The sequence below is a fragment of the Mchenga conophoros genome, linkage group LG14 (genome assembly GCF_057382185.1).
Source record: "Mchenga conophoros isolate Kocher_MC1m ecotype Shallow Benthic linkage group LG14, M_conophoros_male_GT1.1, whole genome shotgun sequence".
NCBI classification, from domain to species: Eukaryota; Metazoa; Chordata; class Actinopteri; order Cichliformes; family Cichlidae; genus Mchenga; species Mchenga conophoros.
The window spans coordinates 28735537-28760360 of NC_140539.1; the positions used below are offsets into that span (position 1 = coordinate 28735537).

Below are 24824 nucleotides of genomic sequence, written 5' to 3' on the forward strand. Positions count from 1 at the left end.
CTGAGTGTGCCCTAGGGACGCTCAACTCCATCAAACAGGAGAAACAAACAGAATCAGCAACAGACTGTCTGCTCCTTTGCCTATTTTGCACCACTATGCCTCCTTACTTGAATATTGTATATTGTATATTGCATAGCTTTTTTTTTGTTACACGTAAAATTGTATTGTATTTATTTAAATTTTTACTTTTTAATTATTTTATTTGCATTTTTCTAATCACTAGGGTTTGAGAGTAACGCAATTTCTATTCTCTGTATGTCCTGTACATGTGGCAGAATTGACAAATAAAGTTGACTTGACTTGACTTGACTTGCTGTGTAGTAGAGTATGTCCTCAGCTGGTGGAGCTGAAGATTTGATGATGTGGGTGTTTGTGTGAGTGTGTGTCTTTGTGGAGTAAAAAGTGATGAATGAGAATTGATGCTCATTAGTTTTTCCTGACAGTAACATTGGAGGGTTACACCTGTAACATATTTCTGATGGAAAATAACATTCCTGTTTTCGAGGGGTGACCGGCTTTGAAAAAGAAAAGGCAACGTGCAGTCGTAGTGAATTCTCTGACAGCTGACAGACAGCCTGAGATAGTCTCACGGTTTGTGTGTGTTGGGTTAGATGAGTAAAACAGGATCAAAGAGCTGTGTGGTTTCACTGGCAGAGAGAAACACACTTTACCAGCGTGCTTCTCCAATCTCTACATTCCCTGTTGTTACTGAAGCAACCAACACACATGCATGCAATGACTGTGGCCAAATACTGGCTGTGCTGTGCTGGGCTATTTGGTTGCTGTGCAGAAAGACAAACAGGCTGAACTCCTCTGGTGTCCATCCACCAGACCAGAGCAAACCAACCAAGCCCAGCCGGCCGCTGCAGCATTTCTGTGCTTGTTTGGTCCCCCTCAGAATCTGCTTCATCTGGCAGTGACCCAGCACCAGAGCCACCTTGCCATCATAGGCAAATGTTCTAAAAGATTGATGAGCAGCATGAGCGTGCAGCCATCACGCAGGTGCAGGGACAAAGCTAATGAGCTCCCAGACATACAGAGACTAGACCTGTTTTGTCCTAAATCAGCTGATTCAGATCTACTCTGCTGTATACAGGCTGCTCTCTTGCCAGTCTCCTCAACTCCTTTAGGGATTTAAACAGATTTGAACTGTGATTAACCCTAATTCAACCACAGAAGGTCACTGCGCAGGGTGTGTGAGATGTCAGTCAGATCTCTAAGTTGTTGTAATGTTCTAATTGTTGATACAGAAAAAAATATGGTTGAATGTAACACTTAACCTTACATGGAACTGAGTTTTGATAGTGAATCTTGGTTATAGGTGCATGTTTTTCAGTTATATATCTTAAAATTGTTCAACTAGCAAAAAATACTTGTAAGCGTCTAACAATCCTTTTCAATGTTAAGCAATTACAACTTCATGCAAAAGGTGACTAAAGGGAGAAAAATAATTCAGGGTGTCCTTTTTGTAGGAAGCTTCTTCCCATTAAAGGCTATAGTATGATATCAAAAGACTGCCACATTTTAAGGTTTTTTTATGATAATATAACTGTAACTGATAGCAAGTGCTCCCTGAAATAATGGAAAAAGCATGCCACATTACACACTGTTCCCACCTTGCAGAGTAATGGATGATGTAGGTCAACTTTTACCAGACTTGATTGAGTAAAAAACCAACCACCCATGTGGAACACGGGTACTATGCAAAGCTCAGTTAAATGAATTTCAATCTGCAACCCTGGCTCTTCAACCTCCCACCCACCTTTAAAATGGATCCAAAATGGCCAAAGGAAGTGTTACAGTGAAAAATCACAAGGCTGCCAGATACAGCAGTGAGTGATGAATTTCCTCATCAAATCTCTATGGCAAATCTCTATTTTGCATCTGACCTTCTACTGTTAAATACCTTGTTTCACTGCATCAAGGTAAGCAGATAAAGGCCTTCACTTACACTGCAGAAACTGCCATCAAACGCTTCTGGCGATACACAACAATGTATATGCATAAAGTCAAAAAAGAGGGGGAAAAAAGAAATTCTTTACATTAAATCATTATACGTCCTTGATCAGTGCTGTGCCAAGCTGTTGATGGTACTTGTGAACTATTCACCACTATGATACAGGGATTGCCATGCATATTAAAATAGATATTGTAGATTGGACTATATTAAAAGCTACAGCAGGAAATGTTGATCTTTTGATTGTCTCCAAGCAGACTTCATCCTGGTATATTGGTCAGAGCTGAGCACTTTTTAATTCAAGATATAATCTTTTTTCATTAGAATAAATTATACCCTGAAGACATCAAACTAGGAGGAGGTCATTTACCAACTGAAATCTGAGAATGACCCCTCCTGGGTTCAAATGAAAACCCATTTAGGAAGATTTCACTAACAGTTTTGTTCTCCTTTCCTGCGGTTAAATGGGTCCAGTTTCTTAAAGTTCTTCCACTTATACACTTTCTATAACAATATGTATTTTTGTATGAGGGAAATGGAGTGTAATGAATGAGGAAATTTGGTATATTGATTCACCAAAGTGTTCTTACGCACACCAGTTCTTAAAAAAGCATCTGAAAGACAAATAAGTCTTGAGTGTTGATAAGAACAAAACAACAACAACAAAAACCTCCTAAACGTTGTACTGGTAATTATTTGATATGAGATCAGGTACCAGAAATAAATCCCCGCACCCACCTACATAAATCCACCCCACATAACCTACACAGACTACTGGGGACCATGGCTGGACAGGCTGGGTGTGCATGGGTGGCTTTGGAGAAGTGGTGTTTACTAGAGTGGGCTTTGAGAGGAGGGATTAGTCCTTTTCCACTTAAGCAGTGGGCAGTGGTTTCTGGCTCTGCTGCTGGAGCAGCCAGCTCTCCACTCAGACAGATAAGGCAAGCAGAAATGGCTCCTGAAGCATCTTACTGCATATGCTAATACATACTGGGATATACTCTTATAAACATATGTGCATAGGCAGAAAATGAAAGTATGCATATACGTATGCACCCAGTATGTATCCAGTTGTTTCAAATTGAATGAGGAAGCTTGTTTTTAAAACTCTTGTTTCTAATATATATATTTGGGTACTCCTCAGATGCGTGAGAAATAATTACAACACATACGTTGAAGCTCATAAACATGAATTAACTGGCTTACTTGTGGGAGGGATTAGAGACAAGTGGAGTCATAAATGGAGTAAGAACAAACCGATAAGGAAAGAGGAAGAAAGAAGAGTGGAGGCGCGAGACGTGTAAGGAAGGCAGAATAGAGTTCCCACAAAGTAATGTGAGAGCAGAGGAGGTTGTGAGAGGTATGATGCAAGGGACTGGATCTTTCTAACGGTAATCGCTTAGCTACCCAAAGGGGACAACTCCCTCTTTCCTGCTCTCTCTCTCTCTCTGCTCACTCCACTGTCAGCACGAAGACGAACAGGCGCTGGATTGAAATGTAAAAGAGGCAGAGGATCAGAGACAGGTGGAAAATGAGAGGAGCAAAGGGCAGAGTAGGGGAGAGATGAGGCAGAAATGGTGCCAGTTCCTCCACTTGCACACGGTAGAAGCTGAGCAATTGTGGTTGTGTGGCTGTGTGTTCTCCTGCGTGCACATATGTCTACTCTTGTTTATGAGCAAGTCTCCAGAGACACGGTGTAGATTATTGTTAGAAAGGATCTATTCTATCGAATCACTCCACAAACCCCCTTCAGGAATTGTCACTCGTGAACATCTCCTGGGAAGACGGGAGAAGCAGGATGAGTGAAAAGTAGAATGATAGCCATCAGTAATATAAACAGCTGGGGGTAATGCTGCGACGAGGATGCATTCAGTGCTCTGACTCCCCTGCCAGTCAGCTCAAGGCTAAAGAGTGCTACACTATGTTCCTACTATGTGAATAATATGCCCTTACACATAACAGACACAGCACGCAAAGTGAAACTATGAAGTGACAGGAATTCGATCAAGGTCTAAAATAATCATACAGATTACATAAAAGAGTGGTAACTATTGAAGCCATATTGTAGATAGATATTAATGGAAAGAAATATTTTAAGGCTTATATTTACAAACTAAAACACGAAACTAATAGTATGATAGCTAAGTACTCATAGCTAAGTACTTTGTATAAGAGGAGGAATGTTGAATTTATATTAAATTAAACACTGAGAGGTTAATTCTACCATTTCTTTTGGAAATTGCCGGCCAGCTCTGCCTGGCTCCGTTTAAAAGGAAATCAAGCTGAAGCTCTGACAATCAGCAATCATTCTATTGTAAGGCAAATGGTGCATAAGGACACACTCCTCTTCTGTGGGCTTGATGCATGTATCATATGCAGGCATACATTTTTAAATGTTAACTAAATGAATTATTCATTGAGCTAATTACAGCCATGACTCATTAACATACATGTGGACTATGCCTGATGGTATTCAAAGAAAAAATGGCTATGAATCATGGATCGCCCACTGTGAACACACATCAATCAGCAATGCCTTGTTCAATAAATAGACAGTAATTGGGCCCAAAGAAAGTTAGTTATTTGCAGCCAGACCTTGTTAAATTTGGGGAAAAAAACGAAGATTTTAGTTGGTCCCCAACTGAAAGTGATGCTTTTTAAAGACTACATCAGAGTTTTGGCCTAATTCAAACAAATGAAAATATAAAGTGCTTATTATTTTCTGCCTAAGTTTTAGCCTGATTTCCCATTTCCCAGGGAAGTTACTATACAATTTATAGTCTTCATGTCACAACATGCAACTTCCAAATACAGCTAAATACAACAACTTTGTATGCTGTCATATTGAAAAACAATTCTGTCTTTTCTTTTAATCAATGAAGATTTAACTAAGATTTTTTTATGGAATACAGCATCACAGTAATATAACATAAACATCATCATCATTTAAATGTACAGTGAATCAACACTGTCTTGCAAAACTCTCTGAAACAACATTTAGAAACTGTCTTTGCTGTTGCACCCAGAAATTTAAAGCCTTACCGACTGACATCTGATATTTCAATTGTTTCTTGCTAAGAGGAATCCTTTTTCTCTGTGCTCGAAAAGAGACTGCCTAAAAAAACAACACTCATAACTTACCGTAATGTGAGTTTTCTTAAATTCACCAGTGGCGCAGCTGTTAAAGATAGCCCCTGCACTTTTGTCACATAAAGAGTTACTAAACATGTTTTTTTCCACTGCCGTGGTCCCATCTGTTAATTCTGATTTTAACAGGAATCTAAAAACACAGTTGCTGTCTGAAAGATATAAATAATCAAGACTGAGAAACTCTGAAATTGATCACAATAATGTGAATTTTTCTAAGCATCGCTTTAACATTTTAGCAGAGACAGTTACCATAATGGGCCAATGTTCTCTTCATCTCTTTAACACTCTTGCTACCATCTTATACACATCTGGGGAATGGAAAGAGGCTTCTCCTCCAGGCTCATCATTAGTGCCAAACATAGGGACTGGTTCAGTTGATCAGATTTTCCCTCTCTTCACTACACATGTTCTCACCCATCTCTTTTCTAGCATTTCCAGCACCAGAAGTTTCTTGCCTGACAGCCACTGAACAAGGCAGTTCTATTTTCAGACGAATGCCTCTGAGAAGTCATCAGAAATAATGACAGGAACATTTAATAACGTGAAGAGGAGGATGGCTATAATGCTTCATAGCAGCCCCAGGGAGATAATGTAACCCCAATCATAAGTCCAATGTAGCAAATAAACAATAAGGAGCATGTGTAGATGTGTACATTGCGTGCAGAGGGCTCTTCCTGCTGTGTAATGCTTTTTCTTAAAGCGAGGGGGTCTAATGAACAGGTGTGAAAAGTGTCAGTGTGTTTGTGACTATGTGTAAGTAGCCAGCATGCATTTTGGTATGCTTGCTCACATTTATTGATCAGTAGCCTTGGACTTCCTGAACCCTTTTAGCACCGACAGTCAGGTGGCTCACTCTCACCCAAACAGCCCCCAATGCTGATTGAATGTCAGTGTTGAGGTCGCGCAGCACTGCGGTTCTACTTGACTTACTATGGTAGCATATCTTGGAAGTATTTTATATTTTTAATTTTCTGTCTGTGTCATACACACCCATTCTGCACCACTGCATGAGGAAACACTTTAGCAGTGCCATCCAAGGCTGCCTTCATGCTCAATAAACTAAAACAGAGGAGATTAGAAAGCCAAATTGAACGTGTGCAGAGGTGGCAAAAGAACAGACATACTGCACTGAAATAGAAGTACAGATACTTGATTTTAAAATACTCTGGTAAAAGATCCACCACTGATTCAACTTCTCTAGTCAAGTGAAAGTGAAAGTTACTTAAGGAATAAAAGTTACCAGCAGCTCTTTGGAGAACATTTCTAGCAGCTATTTTTTGTGCAAAGCTAACTGAACCTCCACCTGCCATATTAATCTAATTACAAACATAAGTATTAATACAAGTGAATACAAGCTCTATTTCAACCTAAATTCTAATTCTAATGAATTTACACACCTTGAACATCTGTTATGTTGAGCACAAGCAGAGGAGAATAGAGGATTTTTTAAATAAGAAGCTCTATTTGCTCTTGCCTACACTGTAGATGAGTGACTTTGCCTGTAAACAGTAAAATGAATATATTTAGAGATTAAAGTGGGATTTTGAAAGTATTTTGTAGTGGCACAGAAGAGAAGACTTAAGAATAATTTACAATTATTCCTATCGTGACTTGCAGTACAGTTTGTGTATAGACTGGAATCAGCTGACCTGTGCTTCTGGTGCTTTTTTGTGGATTTATGTAACTGAACTCAGTAAGATGCAACAAGATATTACACAAGCTATCGCGACAGATTTCCAGCCCATAGACAGTATAAAGTCAATATATAGTTACTTATATAAATGTCTGCTAACCTTGATGTTGACTATGAACACATACAGCTACTCTGCACTAGTCCAACATAGTGCACTACTGTAAAACTTCACTACAGTTAGCAGAAACTAGTCAGCTTTAAATATCCAGTTTATCAAATACCACTGAGCAGCCCTTACTATGAAAGGTAATCTGTTTTCTTCCACCCCTGCCCTGCCTTTATTACATCTTTCTCCATCTCTGAATTAATTATATTAATTTGGACTCTTTTGTCTTGCTGGGAAATACAGCAGCTGCACCTTCAGTTAGCAGATAAAACTGCACAGAAACAATTTGTGTGTCTGCTAAGATTTGGTAAGCTGACAGCAACATTGCATGTAAAGTTACTTACTCCCTTTACTTTCACTCCTCCTCTTTAGCACTAGCTAGATGCTATAGTACTACGACCACAAGCTCTGGATTGTTCCACCCCAATTTAATCTCTGAGTACAGAGGTACAAATGATACATACATTTTATATGTTTTGCCTATTTTATCTTGACAAGTGCAATAAGTGCTGGTGATGGATACACCAACAGGACTGTTTAAGTTATTGATCCCTGCATTTAGGTTCAAATCGATTGAAATCAGTTGAATTCAGTTGATCGGGCATTGAAAATTTAAGGAGTAGAAAGCAGAGATATATGTGTAAAAGTGTGGGAAGTAAAAGAGTAAAACGTCAGAGAAATAAATACTCAAGTAAAGCAACAATACCTCAAAATTCTGAAGTGCAGTAATGATGTATTGGGCTTTGTTACTTCCCACCTCTGTACATGTGACATTGCATTTCCCAGAACCTGATGCATTTCTCACTCTACCTGGGACTGCATAAGTCTAAGGTTAGCTCATGTTGCTCTCTCTTGCATTTTATGGTTGCCTTTTCTGTGTTGTTTTGAGCTTAACTGATTTATGGTCCCTGTCAGAAAATAAACTGTCACTATTTCCATGGCTTCCAGTCTTGTTTATTTAATTGGTCTTGATGGGCTGGCTTGGAAGCCCTATTTCCCACTGCTTGTGAGTGGAAGCCTACATGTTGAAAAGTAATTTTATTGCTAAGTTGCCATGAGCCTTCATTTCTAGAAGAGCTCATTTATATCTATCAGTAAAATAATTTCATTTATCATCTTTGAGAAACGATCAAGGAGGAAAAAGCAGTAAAGCTCCTAAGGTGTTAACTTATTATCAGATCATTTTCAAGCTAAATCAGTGCTAGCATTTTGTTGTAAATCATTTACGAATCATTACAGAATGAGCTGATTATCTCCCTTCTGTCTCGTGTTAATTTTCTATGCAGTATTACATGAAATCTCACATTTAACAAATTTTTATGAAACCGTTTAGAGTCATTTAGCTACATGTGTTACCTGGTAGATTTTAGCAGTGCTTAAATGCATCATATCCTCCCTATGATGAAACTTTGCAAGTGAGCGTTGAAATGACTTCCAAACCTGAGGCAACATTTGCCACTCTATTAACTGTAGCTGGCAACTACACACCACAAACATCTCAGCCAACAAACTCTCTGGGATTCAAAGTGGGTCTTTTTTGTGTGTTTTTTTTTCTGAATCTTCAAAGTACTAACAAGCTTATCACAACAATCTAGTCCAGATAAAAGTGAAAACTAACTGCATTCTTTCAAATTGATGCAACCCAATTCTGTCAGCTCAGACTTAGCTATGTCTGTGAATCATTTGAAACATATTCCACAACTATAGCATGCAGCAATCAACTGACACACAACATAATTACAGATAGAGCTGAAAATAACCTGGTTGACTGACGTAAAATGTCTGATGGGAATGATGGGAAATTGGCAATCAAAAGTTTGTGTGCATGGCACATTTGCTTATGAGTGCAACCCTGGCAGACAGGGCAAAGAGCTACCCCTTTGGAGCCTGTTTCCGCTACTCAGGTCTTATCATTTCTTTGTCTGTTTCTCCCCTGTTCTGGTTTGATTCACAAACTCCTAAATCATCAAAACTAATGAATTTGACTGCCCCATTAGCTTTATAAGAAAGTCCTTTAACAGACTTTAACGTACACAGTAGACCAATCTAACAGCCACGTTCAAAGTACAATGCCACTATGATGACCAAAAAGATGAGACATAGTGATTATTTAAGATTAAGGTTCTAATTAATCTACATTGTTTGTATCGTGTACCCCAGCACACACCAAGTATCAGCTGGGACTGGCTCTAGCACCCTGGCTGGACGATGGATGGATGGATTTCAGTAAATCAGTAATTTTTATATTCACAATATAATCATGCTAAGGCAACCAGATTAGCTCCCATCCGAAAGGCTTCTTCAGTACTGACTTCTGAGGAGTTTAAGGCATGTAACCTCACATCTGACCTCAACAGTTTTCAAAAAGCTAATAACCCCTGGGAGTACTTACCAATTAGTAGAGAGAAAGCTTTCAGTTTTCAAATTCAAGCAAGTCCAGCTGTCTCGGTGTAGTATTTAAATATGCTTACGTAATCGCGAGTACCAAAACTATTTACTTCAGGCTAAGTTTTGCTTTGTCTATGTGTGCACTTTCTCAGCTCCACTGAGAGGTACTAAATCAGGTTTTACTGTCCCCGCGCAATGTCCAGTCTTTCTCCCCATGCCTCCTAGGGGATCCTTCGAATAGCTTAGACCTTTCAGGTTTAATTCTGTTTGGATGAGCAATGACATCGGGCCATTTCAGCAGCTGTGTCAGCCTCACTGGTGAAGGCGACTGCAAAAGAGCCATTGGGAGAGGATGTTAAAGAGCTACACTTTATTTTTTCATATCTTGGAAACTCTTATGTACAAAGACACTCACACACAGCCTCTTGCACATACGGAAGGATGTTAGCCTAGCTCTAAGCTCGATGTCACACTAACCAGTTTGAATGAAAAACCCCCAAAAGAAAACGATAAGAGAACGTCCCCTGAATTTGCACCAAGGACAAAACTGTAAATTGCTTTGTATTCAGAGGAAAATGGTGGCTATACTGCCTATGAAGCTGTGTGTGTGTGAATGTTTGTGTAATTTATTTCAACTCTGACAATCTCCAGACCTTGGAGGACATCAGCACACATACTGTACATGGTTTAAAGGTGTCCTTGCTTCAGTAATGTTGGGCATTATCAGTGCCAAACCAGCCACTGTTCCAGACCGTCTTCCCACCCAAAGCGCCAATCTGCCAACTTTTGCTGGCTGACTATACTGAATAAAGTCTGACAAAAAAGAAAAACAGCAAACAGATTTTTAGATGCACAGCCTTTGGTTTTGCATCCCCCTTTTATCAGTAGGATGTTTGTGTTCATGGATGACTGCAGCAGAGGTCACAATCACACAGAGAAATAAAAAGCAGGAGGATGACTAGAGAGAGTAGAATTTGTTGTGCTGTGTGTTATATTGGCAGGCAGGTCATTTAAATATTAGGATTTACCTTGATAAAGACAAGCGCAGGAATTAACTGGGCGCGTAAGAACACAAATGGAGCAATTAAAAATGTAAACAGAACATGGGATGCAATTAATTCTATTAGGAGGACATTCCCAGAGGAGTCGCGATAAAGCCACTTATGGATGTGTCAACAGAGGCGTCAGCAGAAACAGGAAAGAGATACATTTGATTAGGGCCCAGCCTTGGTTAACCACACAAACACTTGATATTTAGTGAGGCGTCGAAACTGTCTGTTATCTTGCAGAATCAAACAATCGCAAGCTTTTTTTTTTTTTTTGTTAAGAAATATATGATGAGAAAGTTGTTTGATTTTATAGAAGATAAAATAAGGCTGAAGACAGTGACTGAGGTGCAGCTTGATAGTGCTGAAGGATACAACACTTTTTCCTCTGATCAAAGTGACGACAGCACAATGAGCGATTACTGTATAGCTCAGTGAACTAAGAAACTTATTGAAGAGCACTTCTTACAGTTCCTCGTTTGAAGTAATAATTGAATTATTACGTTCACAGTGTTCCATTTGCCTTCTGTTAATTTTACTTTACTATAATTTCTTTTTCTGCCATCTCTGTAAGTAAGGAGAGGAACTATAACACAGCAGGGAACTATAACATGAGAATTGGTTGTGTACAAAGGCCACATCTGTTTAAAAATAAATGTGCAGAACAACAGAGGGCTGAATTCTAGCAGGCTATCTGCATAGATGTCTTGTTCTGTATTGATCTTGATTTAGCAAATAGCCCTGTGGCTGTGAAGAGGTACAGTGAGAACTGTGGAAAACGGTACATTGATTACCACAACTAGTTTCAGTCTAGATAAAGCAGTGGAATGCTAATAAATATCTGCATGAACTCTGCCTTTTACCATGGGAACGTCAAACAAGTTTTGTTTCTAAAACAGGGGCAGGTATATAATATAATTCTACGTCATGCAATATACCCTTTGTAGTGTGAGAAAATTAGCATTTCTTAATAGATGGACTTTTAAAATTACCCTCCATTTCTTCATCTGCTGACAGTCATGCACACTGATAGGAAGATGCATTTATTCAATTACCACAAGCAAAATGTTAGAACCTGTAATTGCAGCTAGCAAAGTTTAAATGTTATTGAAGTGAACTGTCCTGAAATTAAAATTTAAAACAGATGGAGAAACATGCCTAGTAAGTCTCCACAGGATGGTTTTGTACATAGAAAGAACATGGCCCTTAAAGCAGCAAGTCTGACTGGTAAGAAGAACAGAAGTACGATCAGGAACCTCACGACTATCTGACCCTGCTCTTTGATCACTGGGTGGTGGCGGGGACTCTGTAAAATCTTCCAGCAGGGCGAAAGAAATAGCCCCTGTCAAATCCTCTGATATAGGCTGAGTTTGCACCTAGAAGAAGTCGGGGAATGATGAATGTTTTAGAAGCTAGCACTCCAGGAACTGGGATTTTACAGGCAATCAGCTCTGGGTTGAATTGAACCAGACAGTCACCAGGGAGACACCAATCTCAGGAGGAGCAAATCCAGACTACAGACAGAACAAGAGATGCAAGGCTCTGCTTGCGCCACAGTTGCCTTACCAATCTCAAGAGATTTCTCAAAGCAGAGAGTTGAGGCAATTATTAATTATTCCTCCTCTTTTAGAAGGAGAACTAAGAAAAAATGTTGATAAAATGTGTGATAGCAGAGAAGACTGAAGGAAACCATCTTGACTAAGCAGTTTTATTTTCAGTTTTAAGGCATAATCAACTGCAATAACTTTTGAATAACTCGAAATATAAAGTTTTTCCTATAGAGCAACCAGAGGAGAATATATATATATATATATATATATATATATATATATATATATATATATATATATACATATATAAAATATATAAACAAACAAAAAACCGCCCAAAACAATATTTTTTGGTTGGCTCAGGTAGTGCTGTGCTTCCTGTGACTTGGCTCTAAATTTGTGTTGCTGAGCAGATAAGAGTTGTTACAGTAAGCTGAAACTTTTTCTCACTAGTTGATACCAGAGATTTCTCAGAATCAACTGTTTTTGACACAAATAATTGTGTTATCCTGTTAAAATTAACACCATTTATTATAAATTTACAGACAGGAAGGAATTATGTTTGCTGCCCAATGTTAATATTGCTGTTTTATTATTAGCCAGAGCCTCTACTTGCTACCTTAATATTAAAATAGCAGATGGCAAACTTGCATTAACTTGCACATCAAGCAATGTTCGAATTCAATATTGCCTTACTGACTTCTCAAAATTCCTCCTAAAGTGTTGCTTAGTGTTCTGAATGTCAACTGTTTCAGCTGCTATTGAGGGAAGGAGCTGTAAGCCTGCTTGTATGCAGCATTACTGCGTAGTGGCTATGTTGGTATTGATACTGTTGCAAAGGGGCATCTAATCCAATAATAGCTATTAGTATCTGGGAATCAATTTTTTCACAATTCTAATATAAAGTGCTGTGCAGTTGTTTTATATTGTCTCAGCATAATTTGATAAATCGATGTCTCAGTTAATACCACCTGCTTTTGTGACTAATACAAATATGTAAGGCATATTGCTGTGATTCATGGCTATTTGATATAAAGTGTGAAATAGCTGTAAAAGGAGGAAAAAGGAGGGGAAAAAAAGGAATGACCTTGAGCAAGTCCTTGGTCTTGGATGTGTTTTCTTTTTCCTGGTGAAATTGCTCCACTGCACATCCGTCTTGAATTTTTCAGTAGGAGCAAGATTATGCTTGCCACATGTTCACTGAGTATATGCACTGCTCAGTACATCCATCCATGTTCCCTTTTTTAATAATTTCATACACTCTGCATAAGTTAAGACATCCTTCAACCCTTAGGTTGTCTTTTGTCAGGAAGCCAAAACATGTGGACATGCTTGTCTTATTTACTATCTTTTCCCTGTCACTTAGGCACTGTTAACACAAACAAGTTTTAGTTTAAAAATGCACAATTTTTCCTTAGTTTAGCCAGATTTTCACTCTGCTTCTGAACTTCAAAATGTCTAAAATTGAGATTGTTTGAAACTACCAAATCTGTGTATGTTTGAAAACATCAGTACTGTGTTTTAGTCTTGAATAGATGAATTATTAGTAATAATGTCACAGACATGTATTTGCTGTCTGATTGGGTCTTAAGCCTTGATTACATGCCACTGTGGTCACGGACAGCTGAAGACCCAGTGGCCATAAAATCATTCCTGTTATACTTCTTTGAAGTCCATTGCCTGGGGCGCATGCGTAGTTGGTGCATTATGATGTGAATCCTTCTCAGACAAGCCCACGCGGTCACAAAAAACAGACAGGCACGTAGATATCATATGGACCCTCACGCTCACCATTTGAGAAAAAATTTCATCACTAGCATACTCACAGACATACTCTCTTATGATTTGTCCCAGCAAGTCCAGTCAAGTCACCGGCCTCATCTAGGATGTCACGCTTCTCTGTGACAAATTGAGTCATCTTGCCTGTTCTGCAGGACGATGACAGTAGTAAGATAGTGGCACTGGCCTGTAATGATGCCCAGTTCTTCCCACAGCTCACTGGTATCAGAGTTGGCATTTGCTTGGTCCTGGAGCTCTGCTGAGTAGGCCAGCTGCAGCAATAAGGCACTGAACGAGGCACTGGTGGTGATCAATTTATATGACTTGCCCGCCAGGGAGGATTGTCAGCATTCGGCCTTGGAGGGCTGCAATTGACAAGAGAACATAGAGATTTTCTATGAAAACATTTGAGATGAGAAGCCACAATGTTTTTCACTGTGTAAATTTGGTAAATGCCTTTCTCTATCATCTCAACACAATCAAATGCTGTTGTTCCCTTCACAAGCTTGCGTGATGAAAATGGCAACGCTAGCAGTACATGACTTCATCCATGCACTCACTGAAAAACTGCAGCACCTGCTTCTTAGTGCATTTTTCTTTTTGGAGCATCTTACACTCATTTTGTGAGGTGGAGATCTCAGTGTGTGCCATTGGATTGTTACCTTTCCAGCTGCATGTTTTGTAGCATTGAACAGCTCCACTAGGCTGCCACTAGGCTGTGTGTCACGATTATATTTTATTGACCTGCTGCGCTGCAGAAATGTCTTCTATAGGAGGCTAAGAAGGCGTTGTTCTCTTTGTCCAACGTGAGGTGTTCCCACGCTTCTTTGTAGAAAACGTTCATTAGCTCCTCATTATCCTCAGCATCAGCCATTAGCAGGAGGACCACATCCATCTCACACTAGGCCCCACTTGGTGCCTAGTGTGGCAATCTCAGTGTACTCAATTGGCACCTTGTCCGAGGACTTCATTGGGTCTTTTTTCAACAAGCCTGGTAGGCTAGCCTGTGATGAAGGCTTTTCAGAGTAAAAATGGGTGCAGAATTCACATGAGCACATGAGCACAGTACAGCAACAGCAACAGCTTAGCTGTGCTGCTACTCAAGAAAAAGCACATATCTAAGAAAAAGCATAGCTAAATATCTGCAACAATGTTTATATGGATAGAGATTCTCATTCACATTTTTTTTACATAGAAACAATAGCATGTATTGTATCACAGAAAATATGCCCATGCACTCAAACTGATACTGTGTTCTAGTGCTGCAGTTCTTTTAACTCAGCAGATTAAATATTTAAAACAAGATTTTTGGTCTTACTTAATTGCATGTCAACATGTCCTCCACTATGACTCAAACTGGTTTGTGGGATCAAGAAGCAAGTCTGTCTTGGGTCAGTGATGTTTTTACAATGCCCAACAGACCCTGGAGATAGATGGGTTAAACATGAGAATATTAAGTGTGGGAGTTTCAGTCCTAACAACACTATTACTAATTCATTCACTGGGTTTTAACATACTGGGCTGAAGTTGCCCTTCAGATGCACTTTTACTTGAATTTCTATCCTAAAGGCATTCCTCACACATAATAGACTACTTGCACTAGGGCATGTGACGTATTTCCGTTTCCAAATAGTACCGCTTGTGCGTTTCCGGTACGTTTGCTTATCTATCGGTAGCTATGCTAATGTCGCTTCAGAATGAGTATAAAAAGGAAAGTATTTAAAACAGAACATTTTCAAAAACAGGAGAAGAAATACTCCGAGCATTGCTGTGTCCCACTTTGTTCAGCTTCAGCCAAATTTAACGGCATACTAAGTTTTCATGCCTTTCCGACCCATTCCGACTTGAGAAGACAATGGCTGGTAAATATACGCCGGGATCATTTCACGATTACCTCTCACACCAGGGTCTGCTGCAGACACTTTGCCAGTGATCAACTCATAGAGCCAACAACCCTCGATGGTCGAAGGAGGCTTATTAAAGGTGCTGTACCAACACTTTTTGAGTGGAATGGCTATAAAGTTGAACCACCGCGGCGTAGTGTTTGGGAGAGAACGGAGCGACGCCCTGAACTAGTTCCTCCTGACGATCAAGAAGAGCACAGTCTTACAAGAGATCATGACTACTGCTCAGTCCCTGAGCCGTCTGCATTGGACATATCAGCATCAGCTGCAGAAGACCTGTCCAAAGACGTGGAGACTCTGAGGAAGGAAATACAGGAGTTACGTGTCCAGCGAGAATTTGGGTTACAGCGTTTTGCTGGCTCCGACACTGACATCCGATTCTATACCAGGTACATCTAAGTTCTATTCAAGCTAACTGTTTAAAATATACCAAGGTCACCATCAGTTAAATTTCGAAAGTTTTTCCAGTCTTAATGAAAACAAAATAGAAATTTACTTTTTCTCTGCTGATTGTATGTTTTATGTAGATGCTTTAGTATTTAAACGATATCCTAATGCTACAGGTAAAATACAACACCAAATACTCTTAATCAGACTATTTTATACAGCAATGCCATTAGCATATTTGTCACAGATCACATTATTTTTATGTCAGTGTGTAATGTTAATTAATGATTGACACGATGTATGTCTCTCTCGTGAATAGATTTCCAAGCTATGATCATTTGATGGCATTCTGGGTTTTGATTGAGCCTTGCATCTATAAAATGATCCGGGTTTCAAGAGCCAAGTCAGCTGCCAATCGGAACGAAGAAGTGTTGACACCTGCACGCACATCAACAGTAGGTTATGGGTTTGTTGGTAGAACTAGAGGTGTAATGTTATTGTATTTATGTACAATAACATTACATTATGTACAGTAGCATACATACACAGGTGTATGTATGCTAGACTCAGTATCCTTTACATACATACACCTCATACACCTGTGCACTACAGCACCTCATTGTTTACCCCATGGTACAGTATGGTATGCCTAACCATTACAAAACATTTAGCCAAGAAAAGAATAATTTTACTAGTTCATAGCTTAAGGAGTAACATTTTCCCTTTTGTTTTCACCTTCCAGAGGCAGCTGCTACAGCCAATTGATGAGTTTTTTCTTTTCCTGGTTTTCCTGTCAGTTGGTTTGAAGGAGAGGGACCTGGCACACCGATTTAACATACACCATTCCACAGTGAGCCGCATTATTGCAACATGGACAAATTTTCTTGCCACTGCACTGGGGTCTCAGTGCATCTGGCTTACACGTGAAGAAGTGCAAGCTTACCTCCCTGAGGAATTCAAAGATTTCTCAGACACCCAGATGATCCTTGACTGTACAGAGCTGAGGTGTCAGACACCATCCTCACCACTTCTCCAAAGTGAAATGTACTCTTCGTACAAATCCCACTGTACGATGAAAGCCCTGGTTGGCATAGCTCCACATGGTCCAGTGACATTCATCTCTAATCTGTATGCTGGTTCGGTTAGTGACAAGGAACTATTCAAACAATCAGGCATTGCTGAGAAGTTGACTGAAGACATGGCAGTGATGGTAGATAAGGGCTTCCTAATCACCGATTGTTGTAAATGCAAAGTGTACTGCCCACCTTTTCTATCTAAGCAGAAGCAGATGCCAGCATACCAGGTTAAGGAGACGCAGGCCATAGCCAGACTCAGGGTACATGTGGAGCGAGTCATTAGGAGGATCAAACAGAACAAACTTTTTGATAGCATCATTACCATGTCACATGTTTATAATATCAACCAACTGTTTGCAGTGGCATGTATGCTGTCAAATTACCAGAACACAGCATTAGTTAAAAAATGGGTTAAGTGAGACAAGATGGATTTTTCCCAAGACACCAGTGCCAGTACAAGTAACTTATGGAAAATGACCTGCAGCTGAGGCCACTACAGTTGAATTTCTTCCTTCTCAGCTGACAATACTTGATTACAGAACTGGTACTTGAGTGCTGATAGTTGAGTTTCAGTTATTGATAATTCAAATTCATTGCAAATGTTTAATGTTAATAATACTGTTTAATTATACTACTATATTACTATTCAGATTCAACAAAACTATTTATCAAAATTATAAAGTAAATCACTAAATCGTTTTAAAACCATAAGTGACATTGAACTTTTGTAACATCAAAAATACCATTTGTCATTTTCTACAGTTCAGTTGTGTTATTGTCTAAATGTATATCAGTATGCTAGGCATGGAGTTTTAAATACTTACCATGTAAATAAGTTCTGCACAAATTCAATGTTTTAATGTGTGTTTTTAAAAATTAAATTGATGCCATTGCTTAAATAACAGTTTATTGATGTCACATAAAAGTAACATGTAACAACAAAAGAATTCATGAAATATATTGAAAATAAAACATCAGTTATTTTGTTCCAGCCAGCCTGAAGGATCTGTTTTTCTTTTTGCTGTTTTCACTGTTCATTTTTTCAAACAAAGGTATCTTGGCATATATATGTAAAAAAAGAAATAGTCTGCCTTTTCTCTGATTGCATTGTGCACATCTGTATCCATGTATATTCTTTGCACTAGGTAGTCCTCTTGTGCCCACACAACAAAGTCACACCACTGCATCCCACTGATGAGCAGTTGTCCTTGCACTTGCCAGTAATATGCGTGGCTCTTTTTTAGTTTAGGGGTACCACATTCCATCTGCACATATTTGCAGTCAATAAAGTTTTGTACATTGGGACATTTGAATTCGACGAAGCCAAACTGGGGGTATTCATTGGGGTCAAAAACAACACCATCAGGAGATGCAGCAAGCCAGGGGGCAATGGGGTGAATGACCAGACCACAGGGTGAGTAGTTAACATTCATTAGCCTACTATACTCTGCTGCTATTGCAGGCTCCATCTCAGTTCCTCTCCTCATGTCTGCTGTCTGCCTTGTTCCCTTCAATATACGCTCTGCTAGTGACTCGGCCGAGCTCTGGCCTCTGACGTGACACACCTCCCGAAACCTAGAGGCAGTCACTCTGGGCCTTCGGAGCTGATGCCACTCAGACGAAGAGCTTTGCTCACGTGTAGCTTCCTCTATTTTGTGAGCCATTTCCAGAGTTACAGACAACTTTACACAGCTTCCTGCCTACACTTAGTCTGTGTGGTGCCTCACTCTTCCTCATCGACCTGTAGCACAGGGCTCTCACACCGACCTCCCCTGACAACCTGTCTTTATTGGACACTGAATAAAGATACAAGTACCATTAGCATTATTTCTGTATTACTCATTTCAGCATGTCTTAAACATATATATTTTACACTTAGCAAGAGTAGCATTAGGTAGTTAACTACCTCCATAGTTAGCCAACTACCTAAAGCTATTATAACAGTGTCTAACAACAAAAGTGACATTAGTTAAGAAAACCTCAACTATAGTTTAGGACGACATAAAACACCGTTTAAGAAAACATGTAATGTAGAGAACTGACATCAAATGAAGGACATAGCGGAGTAACGTAGTGTTTGCATTTGACGTTAGCTAGCGTTTCTTTGTCAGTTAATTTACGTTTTCTTACCTTCGTAGTTGTGTATATATGATGCAGCATATAACTTAAATCCTTTATCTAATTTGCTGGCGGGGGTAGTCGTCACTCTGCAAATCCGATGAACATCGGTGATGTTCAATTTTGGGAGCTCTTGTAGGCAGCGAGTGTAGAACGTCGCCATGGTTTAACCGCACCGGAAGCACTGGAGCAGGACTACATAGAACGTGGAAGTGTTAGTGCAAGTAGTCCATAGCATAATTCCAGCAGGACATTTTGCATGTGGTGTATTGATTGTTGAGCAGAGTGCCTGGAGGGGTGACATTCATCTGTTACAGTATATGTAGACTCAGGGGCTATGTAAAGGCTAAATCTTTGTATGTACGTCTGTTTGTTTGTGTATTTGTGGCTCCAAGGAAAACGACAATGCCCAGCTGTGCTGCATGCGTTACCCCAGGTGATTCATCGATCGGTGATATAGCAGAGCCTAGCTCAACAGTGAGTGTCTAGACATGACAAAGAGGTGAGGAATACAGAGATATAGAGAGACTGAATCAGAAGGGGGGGAAACGCAGCAAACATGTGATGCTGCAGGTAAAGAGATGCATTTAGACACTCCAAATGTACTGCAAACTCAACATGCATTACTTAAACAGAGACTCGAAGACTGACACATAATTATGCAGTGTCACCTGAATTTCTCACCTCCTACCATGAAGCTCTTTCTTACATAAGCTCATGCTGCTCTGCAAAAAAAAAAAAATCCTAATGGCTACAAGGCCATGAAACATATAATGTCAAGTTAAACACATTAGAGTGCACTCAGGTCTACTAAAAAGGTCTGATCTGTAGGGGAAGAAAGAGGAGAGTAGAGCAGGATTTAATTTTTTAATGTATTAATTTACTTAATTGATTAATTTATTGCTCATAATGTTGGCTTAAAGCAGTAGTTCTTAAAGTTGTAATCACCAATTTAGGACAATTAAATGATTTTTGTAAATGTCGCCTACGCACATAACCACATTGGATTTTAAATCAAACAAGATGTGATTGAAGTGCTGACTTTCAGCTGTAATTCAAGGGGTTTAACTGAAGTATTGCTTTAAATCTTTAGGAATTACAGACATTTTTATACATAGTCCCCCATTTTTAAAAGCTCAGAAATAATTGGGTATGTGGAAATAATTTTAATAATAGGATTCCCATGATTTGGATCACAAGCTGTTCCTCTTCTTCCCCATACTTTTCTAATCATTCTGTTTCCATAGAATTCCATAGAATTTATATCCAGAACTGTGCAGGCTCTTTTAAACACTTTCTATCAATGTCTAATCAGCTCTTTTTGTTTATGAGTGTAATCAGTGTAATGTTTACACCTTATTGTAAACTGTGTCTTTATATTCAAGAAGGTGGCTCTTGAATGTAGACTTTGACATCATATGGCATCTCTGTAATAGTGTTCTTGACTTGGCTAAATGTTGTGAAGGGGTTTTGCTTAACTGAAGAAAGAATTCTGCCATCATCCCCAATAGTTATCTTCTGTAGTTTTCCAAGACTTTTGATGTTGCTGTCAGTTAATTTTTCTTTTTTACAATGTGCCACATTGTAGATTTCTCTGATAGGTTTATTTTGGGTTTTCATCATAATGACGGCCTCCTTCACTTGCATCGACATTTGTTTGGACCTCATAGCGAGAGTTTCAGACAGAGCCCAAATGAAGTTCATTTTTGGAATCGTTTCCAAAAGTATTACCTGCTAATTTGTAATAAAATAGGGGAACTGTCCCAACCTGGCCATGAAACTGCTTTTCAGTTAATCCTATCCATCCATCTATCCATTTTCTACCACTTATCTGTGTACAGGTAGCAGTCTAAAGCTTCCTTGAGCAAGGGCAGTGCAAAGGCAGTGTTTGTTGTCAGATGCAGGCAGTGTCAAAAACATGTAGTAGGACTGGACTGTGGGCTTCTCTTGCTTGTGCTATTGTTGGTCCATCAGCCAAATGTGGAGGATATCAAAAATTCCTGATGATTTTCACTGTTGCTCCTTTCCCTGTTTTGGCCCACTTGTCAACCAATAAGCATTTTACCTATGTATAGGTCACCCACATCCAAAAATGTCCAGTTGGGATCATGGAAGACAACGGTAAATGGGATCACATTTATGGTGTGTTAAACGCCTTCTCCTTTTACTCTGAACAGAAACCATATGCAAACAGACACATATGTGGGACCATAATTTACCCTTAAGAGGAGATTATCAGACCACCCTTTTCCCTGCCACCTCTTCCAGCTCTTTCGGATACCAAGGTGTTCCCAAGCCCTCCAAGAGATATATTTTCTTCCTTGTGTCCTTGGTCTGTCCAGAGCCTCCTAAACATTTAAAACATTTCTTTTGCTTATGCCTTGGATTAACACTCTTGAGTACTGATTGTGGTAACATACATAAGCAAAAGCACAAAAATTGGTATTTATGTGGTATTTAGGTCACTTTTTATGGACCTATCTGTGACTCTGTGAGTTCTCATAAGAAGAATGTGCACACAGAGAAGAAATTACTGTTTATAATGTGTTTGCTTTATTTATTTATTTATTTTTTGCTATCAGGTGCCTTTTAAATTTCTCTAAACTATCTGTATTTGTCCATTTTTCTATGCTGTCGTATTACAGTATGACATGAAATTTTAAGGAACTAAATGTACAGTAGTGCACTCTTTGCTTGACACATAAAATGGTACAAAGGTTCCCCACTGGCCTTGGGCTCCACTTTAAGAAACCTGGGCCTGGAGAAGTAGACTTGGTTGAAATACTATCCATAAGCCCATAAGATAGCCAATGGAATATGGTCAGCTATGGACTTGTCTAATGCACACATCAGATCATCACGTTCATGCATCATTCTGAACCATAGGCTATCCACTAGCCATTCCCATTAGCCTCCTATATTAGATTTCCATTTGATTTGATGAGAGTTTTCTTTTTTCTTCTTCTTCTTCTTTTTTTTTTTTTTGAAGCGAAAGAGAGCCACTCTCCAAACACCAATTTAAAGAGGGATAGCAAAGTAATCAATTCACAAACCGGAGACTGCAGACTGAATTACCTGGATGGTGAGCCTGGTGGTGGTAGGGATCAGCAATGAGAGCCAGTTTCACACCTATCCATATCAAAGGCTTTAAGGGCAGGAGAAGAAGCTGTGAGTTCCTGAATAGTAGCAAGGGATCAGTGATGATTAAAGCTAACCTGAGCATAGCAAGAAGGCAATACAAAGAGGCTATGTGGAACTCACACTTATTTTCCTGATTGATTTTCCAGGCTTCAGGCTTTGTATGTCCACCTTCTTCTGTGGCCCTTTTAAAGGTGAAGCAAAATGAGATTTTGCTTCGCCTTGTTTTGACTAGCAGAGAAAGACTCTTTTCACTATCTTTTTTAATGTTTGTCATTAATGTTTGTTTCAATTACATTTTTTTTTATTTCAAAACTTCAACTATAGAGATATTGTTCTACATTGGAAAAATTCTTAAGGGCCACTATGAGCTATGTAGTCGCAATCAGGATTCATTGTTAGATCAAATATCATAACACCACAAGAGAGATAAGAGAGAGTGGATAAAGGTTCAGCCGTAAAATATTGTGCTTTATTCTAACCAAGTACTTATAATCAACCTTAATAGAGACAGAAATAAAACTGGATCAGAGATGTACCCACTTTAAGCATTTACACTGTCAGAGAGTTTTTGGTTGGAAATAAAGCAGCACTTCATGTTTACATTAGTTACATTAGTGCTCTGTGATCAAATACAATCAGCGTGGTTGAGCAATTTTTGCCAAATGTCAGAATCAGAATCAGAATCAGAATACTTTATTGATCTTTATTGATCCCTGGGGGAAATTATTTAAATGTTTTCATGTGTTTTTTAATTTAGGATTTATTCATGTTAAACTGTACTTGCCTCACCCATCTGTGTGTGTGTACTGGGTTCTGATTTGTAATGAAATGGAAAGGATATATGTGCATGTCACTGGCGTGCCTGCTGGAAGACCTCAAAGATCTTAATACCGTTTCCTTCATTGCCCTCTCTCTCTAGTTTTAGTTCACTGCAGTGTGTAAGTTATCTATAATTTCAAACGTCCAGCTATAAATCTTCATTAGTAGAATAAAGAAAGGATTTATTTTTCTAGTTCTTCAGAGCAGTTTTGCCATGTAGAAGAATAGGGCTGAAGTCATGGGGCAAAAACTAATCTGCACCTTGCAACTGACTAAAGAGTATTATTAATGGCTTTTACTCTAACTTGGGTGGGGGAAGTGCATCCCCAACCCCTATTCATTTCTCTATGAGACATAGACATTCAGAGCTCGTTAGCAACCAGGGTAAGGTAGGTAAACAGACTCCAGATAATATCTCACTTTTCTCTGATTTCTCATTATATAGCACAATGGGCTGTTAGAAAGCTTTTTTGAGAATGCGCTGGACATATTTGCTTAGGTCCTAATAAGATAACAAGCATCGTCAAAGGTCCTGTTATGGATTTTATTGCATAAATAGTACTATTATTTAAGTACTCAGGATAAAATGCTGTAAAAACAGATTCCACTTATATTCTTTTTTTTTAATTTGGAGTATGAAAAAAAGCAATTTCTGACTGAAAGTGACATCCATCACTGCATATTTTAAAAGTCACAGCAAATTCTGTAAAAAAAAAAAAAAAAGAAAGAAAGAAAGAAAAGAAAAAAAGTTAGCCATGCATTAAAAGTGTCCAGTAGGTGCTTTAAAATAGACACACTCTGAATCATCCAATTGACACTCTTATCCCTCCAAGCTAGATAGAGCCGGGGCTGGATGTAGACATTTTAAAATGCCAGCCTATCTTTGTTTCCATCTTACAGAGTCCTTATTCAGACCGTACCACAGGAAGTCCATTACGCAGTGATACCCACTGTGGATGTGTAGCCTATCACAGAAAATTATTTCAAGTTCACAATTCAAGAACTGGTGATGTATTGTGTCAGCACATTCCTTTCATACTGTATATCAATAAATTCCATCCCTGTAAGTTTCACTGTATCGCTCCTGAAACATTTAAAAGTGGAGACACTGCAGAAATAGCACCGTACCAAATGATGTTTATCACAAGCGAGCATTTCAGCACACAATCTATATGGCCATTCTTTACAGTACTGTGTCTGTGTGTGTGTGTGTGTGTGTGTGAGAGAGAGAGAGAGTGACTGAAAGAGAGACATTTCCCTCCTTTGAGTATCAGATTCATCTCATCTCTCTTCATTACCATTACACATCCATCCACTGTGAGCTGAACCCCTGGCTGTGGTACTTCACACAGTATTACTTCGCAGTCCCCCATGTGCCCTGGCAACTTCCCCATGCCACTCAGGCCCAATCTACCCATATTACTTCCCCTCAGGCTTCATCTAAGTGTGACTGATAGGGCCAAAACAGGAGAACAAACAGCAGGACTAACTTCCAATAGGATTAGGAGCTGTGAAGCATCAGCACACTTCTTTCTCCCCTTCTATTCCTTCCACAACAATAGACCAGTCCATCCCATCTGCATGCATCAAGGAATAACTTTAGAAAAGTTGCTATGAATGAAATAGACTTAAGTCAGTGTGGGCTGGAATGAAAGCCTTAGAGCCAAAGCAGATTTTATTAACTGGTCAACAACGCTACTCAACAAATTT

At 39.1% G+C, this 24824-nt stretch overlaps 2 protein-coding genes across 2 annotated transcripts in view; both read left to right on the forward strand.

The window, feature by feature from the left end:
• The window catches only part of rtn4rl1b (reticulon 4 receptor-like 1b), a 161814-nt gene that overhangs the window by 69829 nt on the left and 67161 nt on the right, over nucleotides 1-24824 (forward strand). The gene's annotated exons all lie outside the window — the stretch shown is intronic.
• LOC146559988 (uncharacterized) lies at nucleotides 15269-17572 on the forward strand. Its single transcript, XM_085243764.1, has 3 exons — nucleotides 15269-15962; nucleotides 16280-16415; nucleotides 16703-17572. The coding sequence occupies exons 1-3, from the start codon at nucleotides 15367-15369 to the stop codon at nucleotides 17453-17455; spliced, it is 1485 nt and encodes a 494-aa protein (XP_085099890.1). The 5' UTR covers nucleotides 15269-15366; the 3' UTR covers nucleotides 17456-17572.

Excerpts from the sequence above, each read along its gene's own strand:
- LOC146559988 (XM_085243764.1), top strand. The coding sequence starts at position 15,367 with ATGAGTATAAAAAGGAAAGTATTTAAAACAGAACATTTTCAAAAACAG. Across the intron at positions 15,963-16,279 it reads GACATCCGATTCTATACCAG|ATTTCCAAGCTATGATCATT; the intron begins GTACATCTAAGT and ends TCTCGTGAATAG. Across the intron at positions 16,416-16,702 it reads CACCTGCACGCACATCAACA|AGGCAGCTGCTACAGCCAAT; the intron begins GTAGGTTATGGG and ends TTCACCTTCCAG.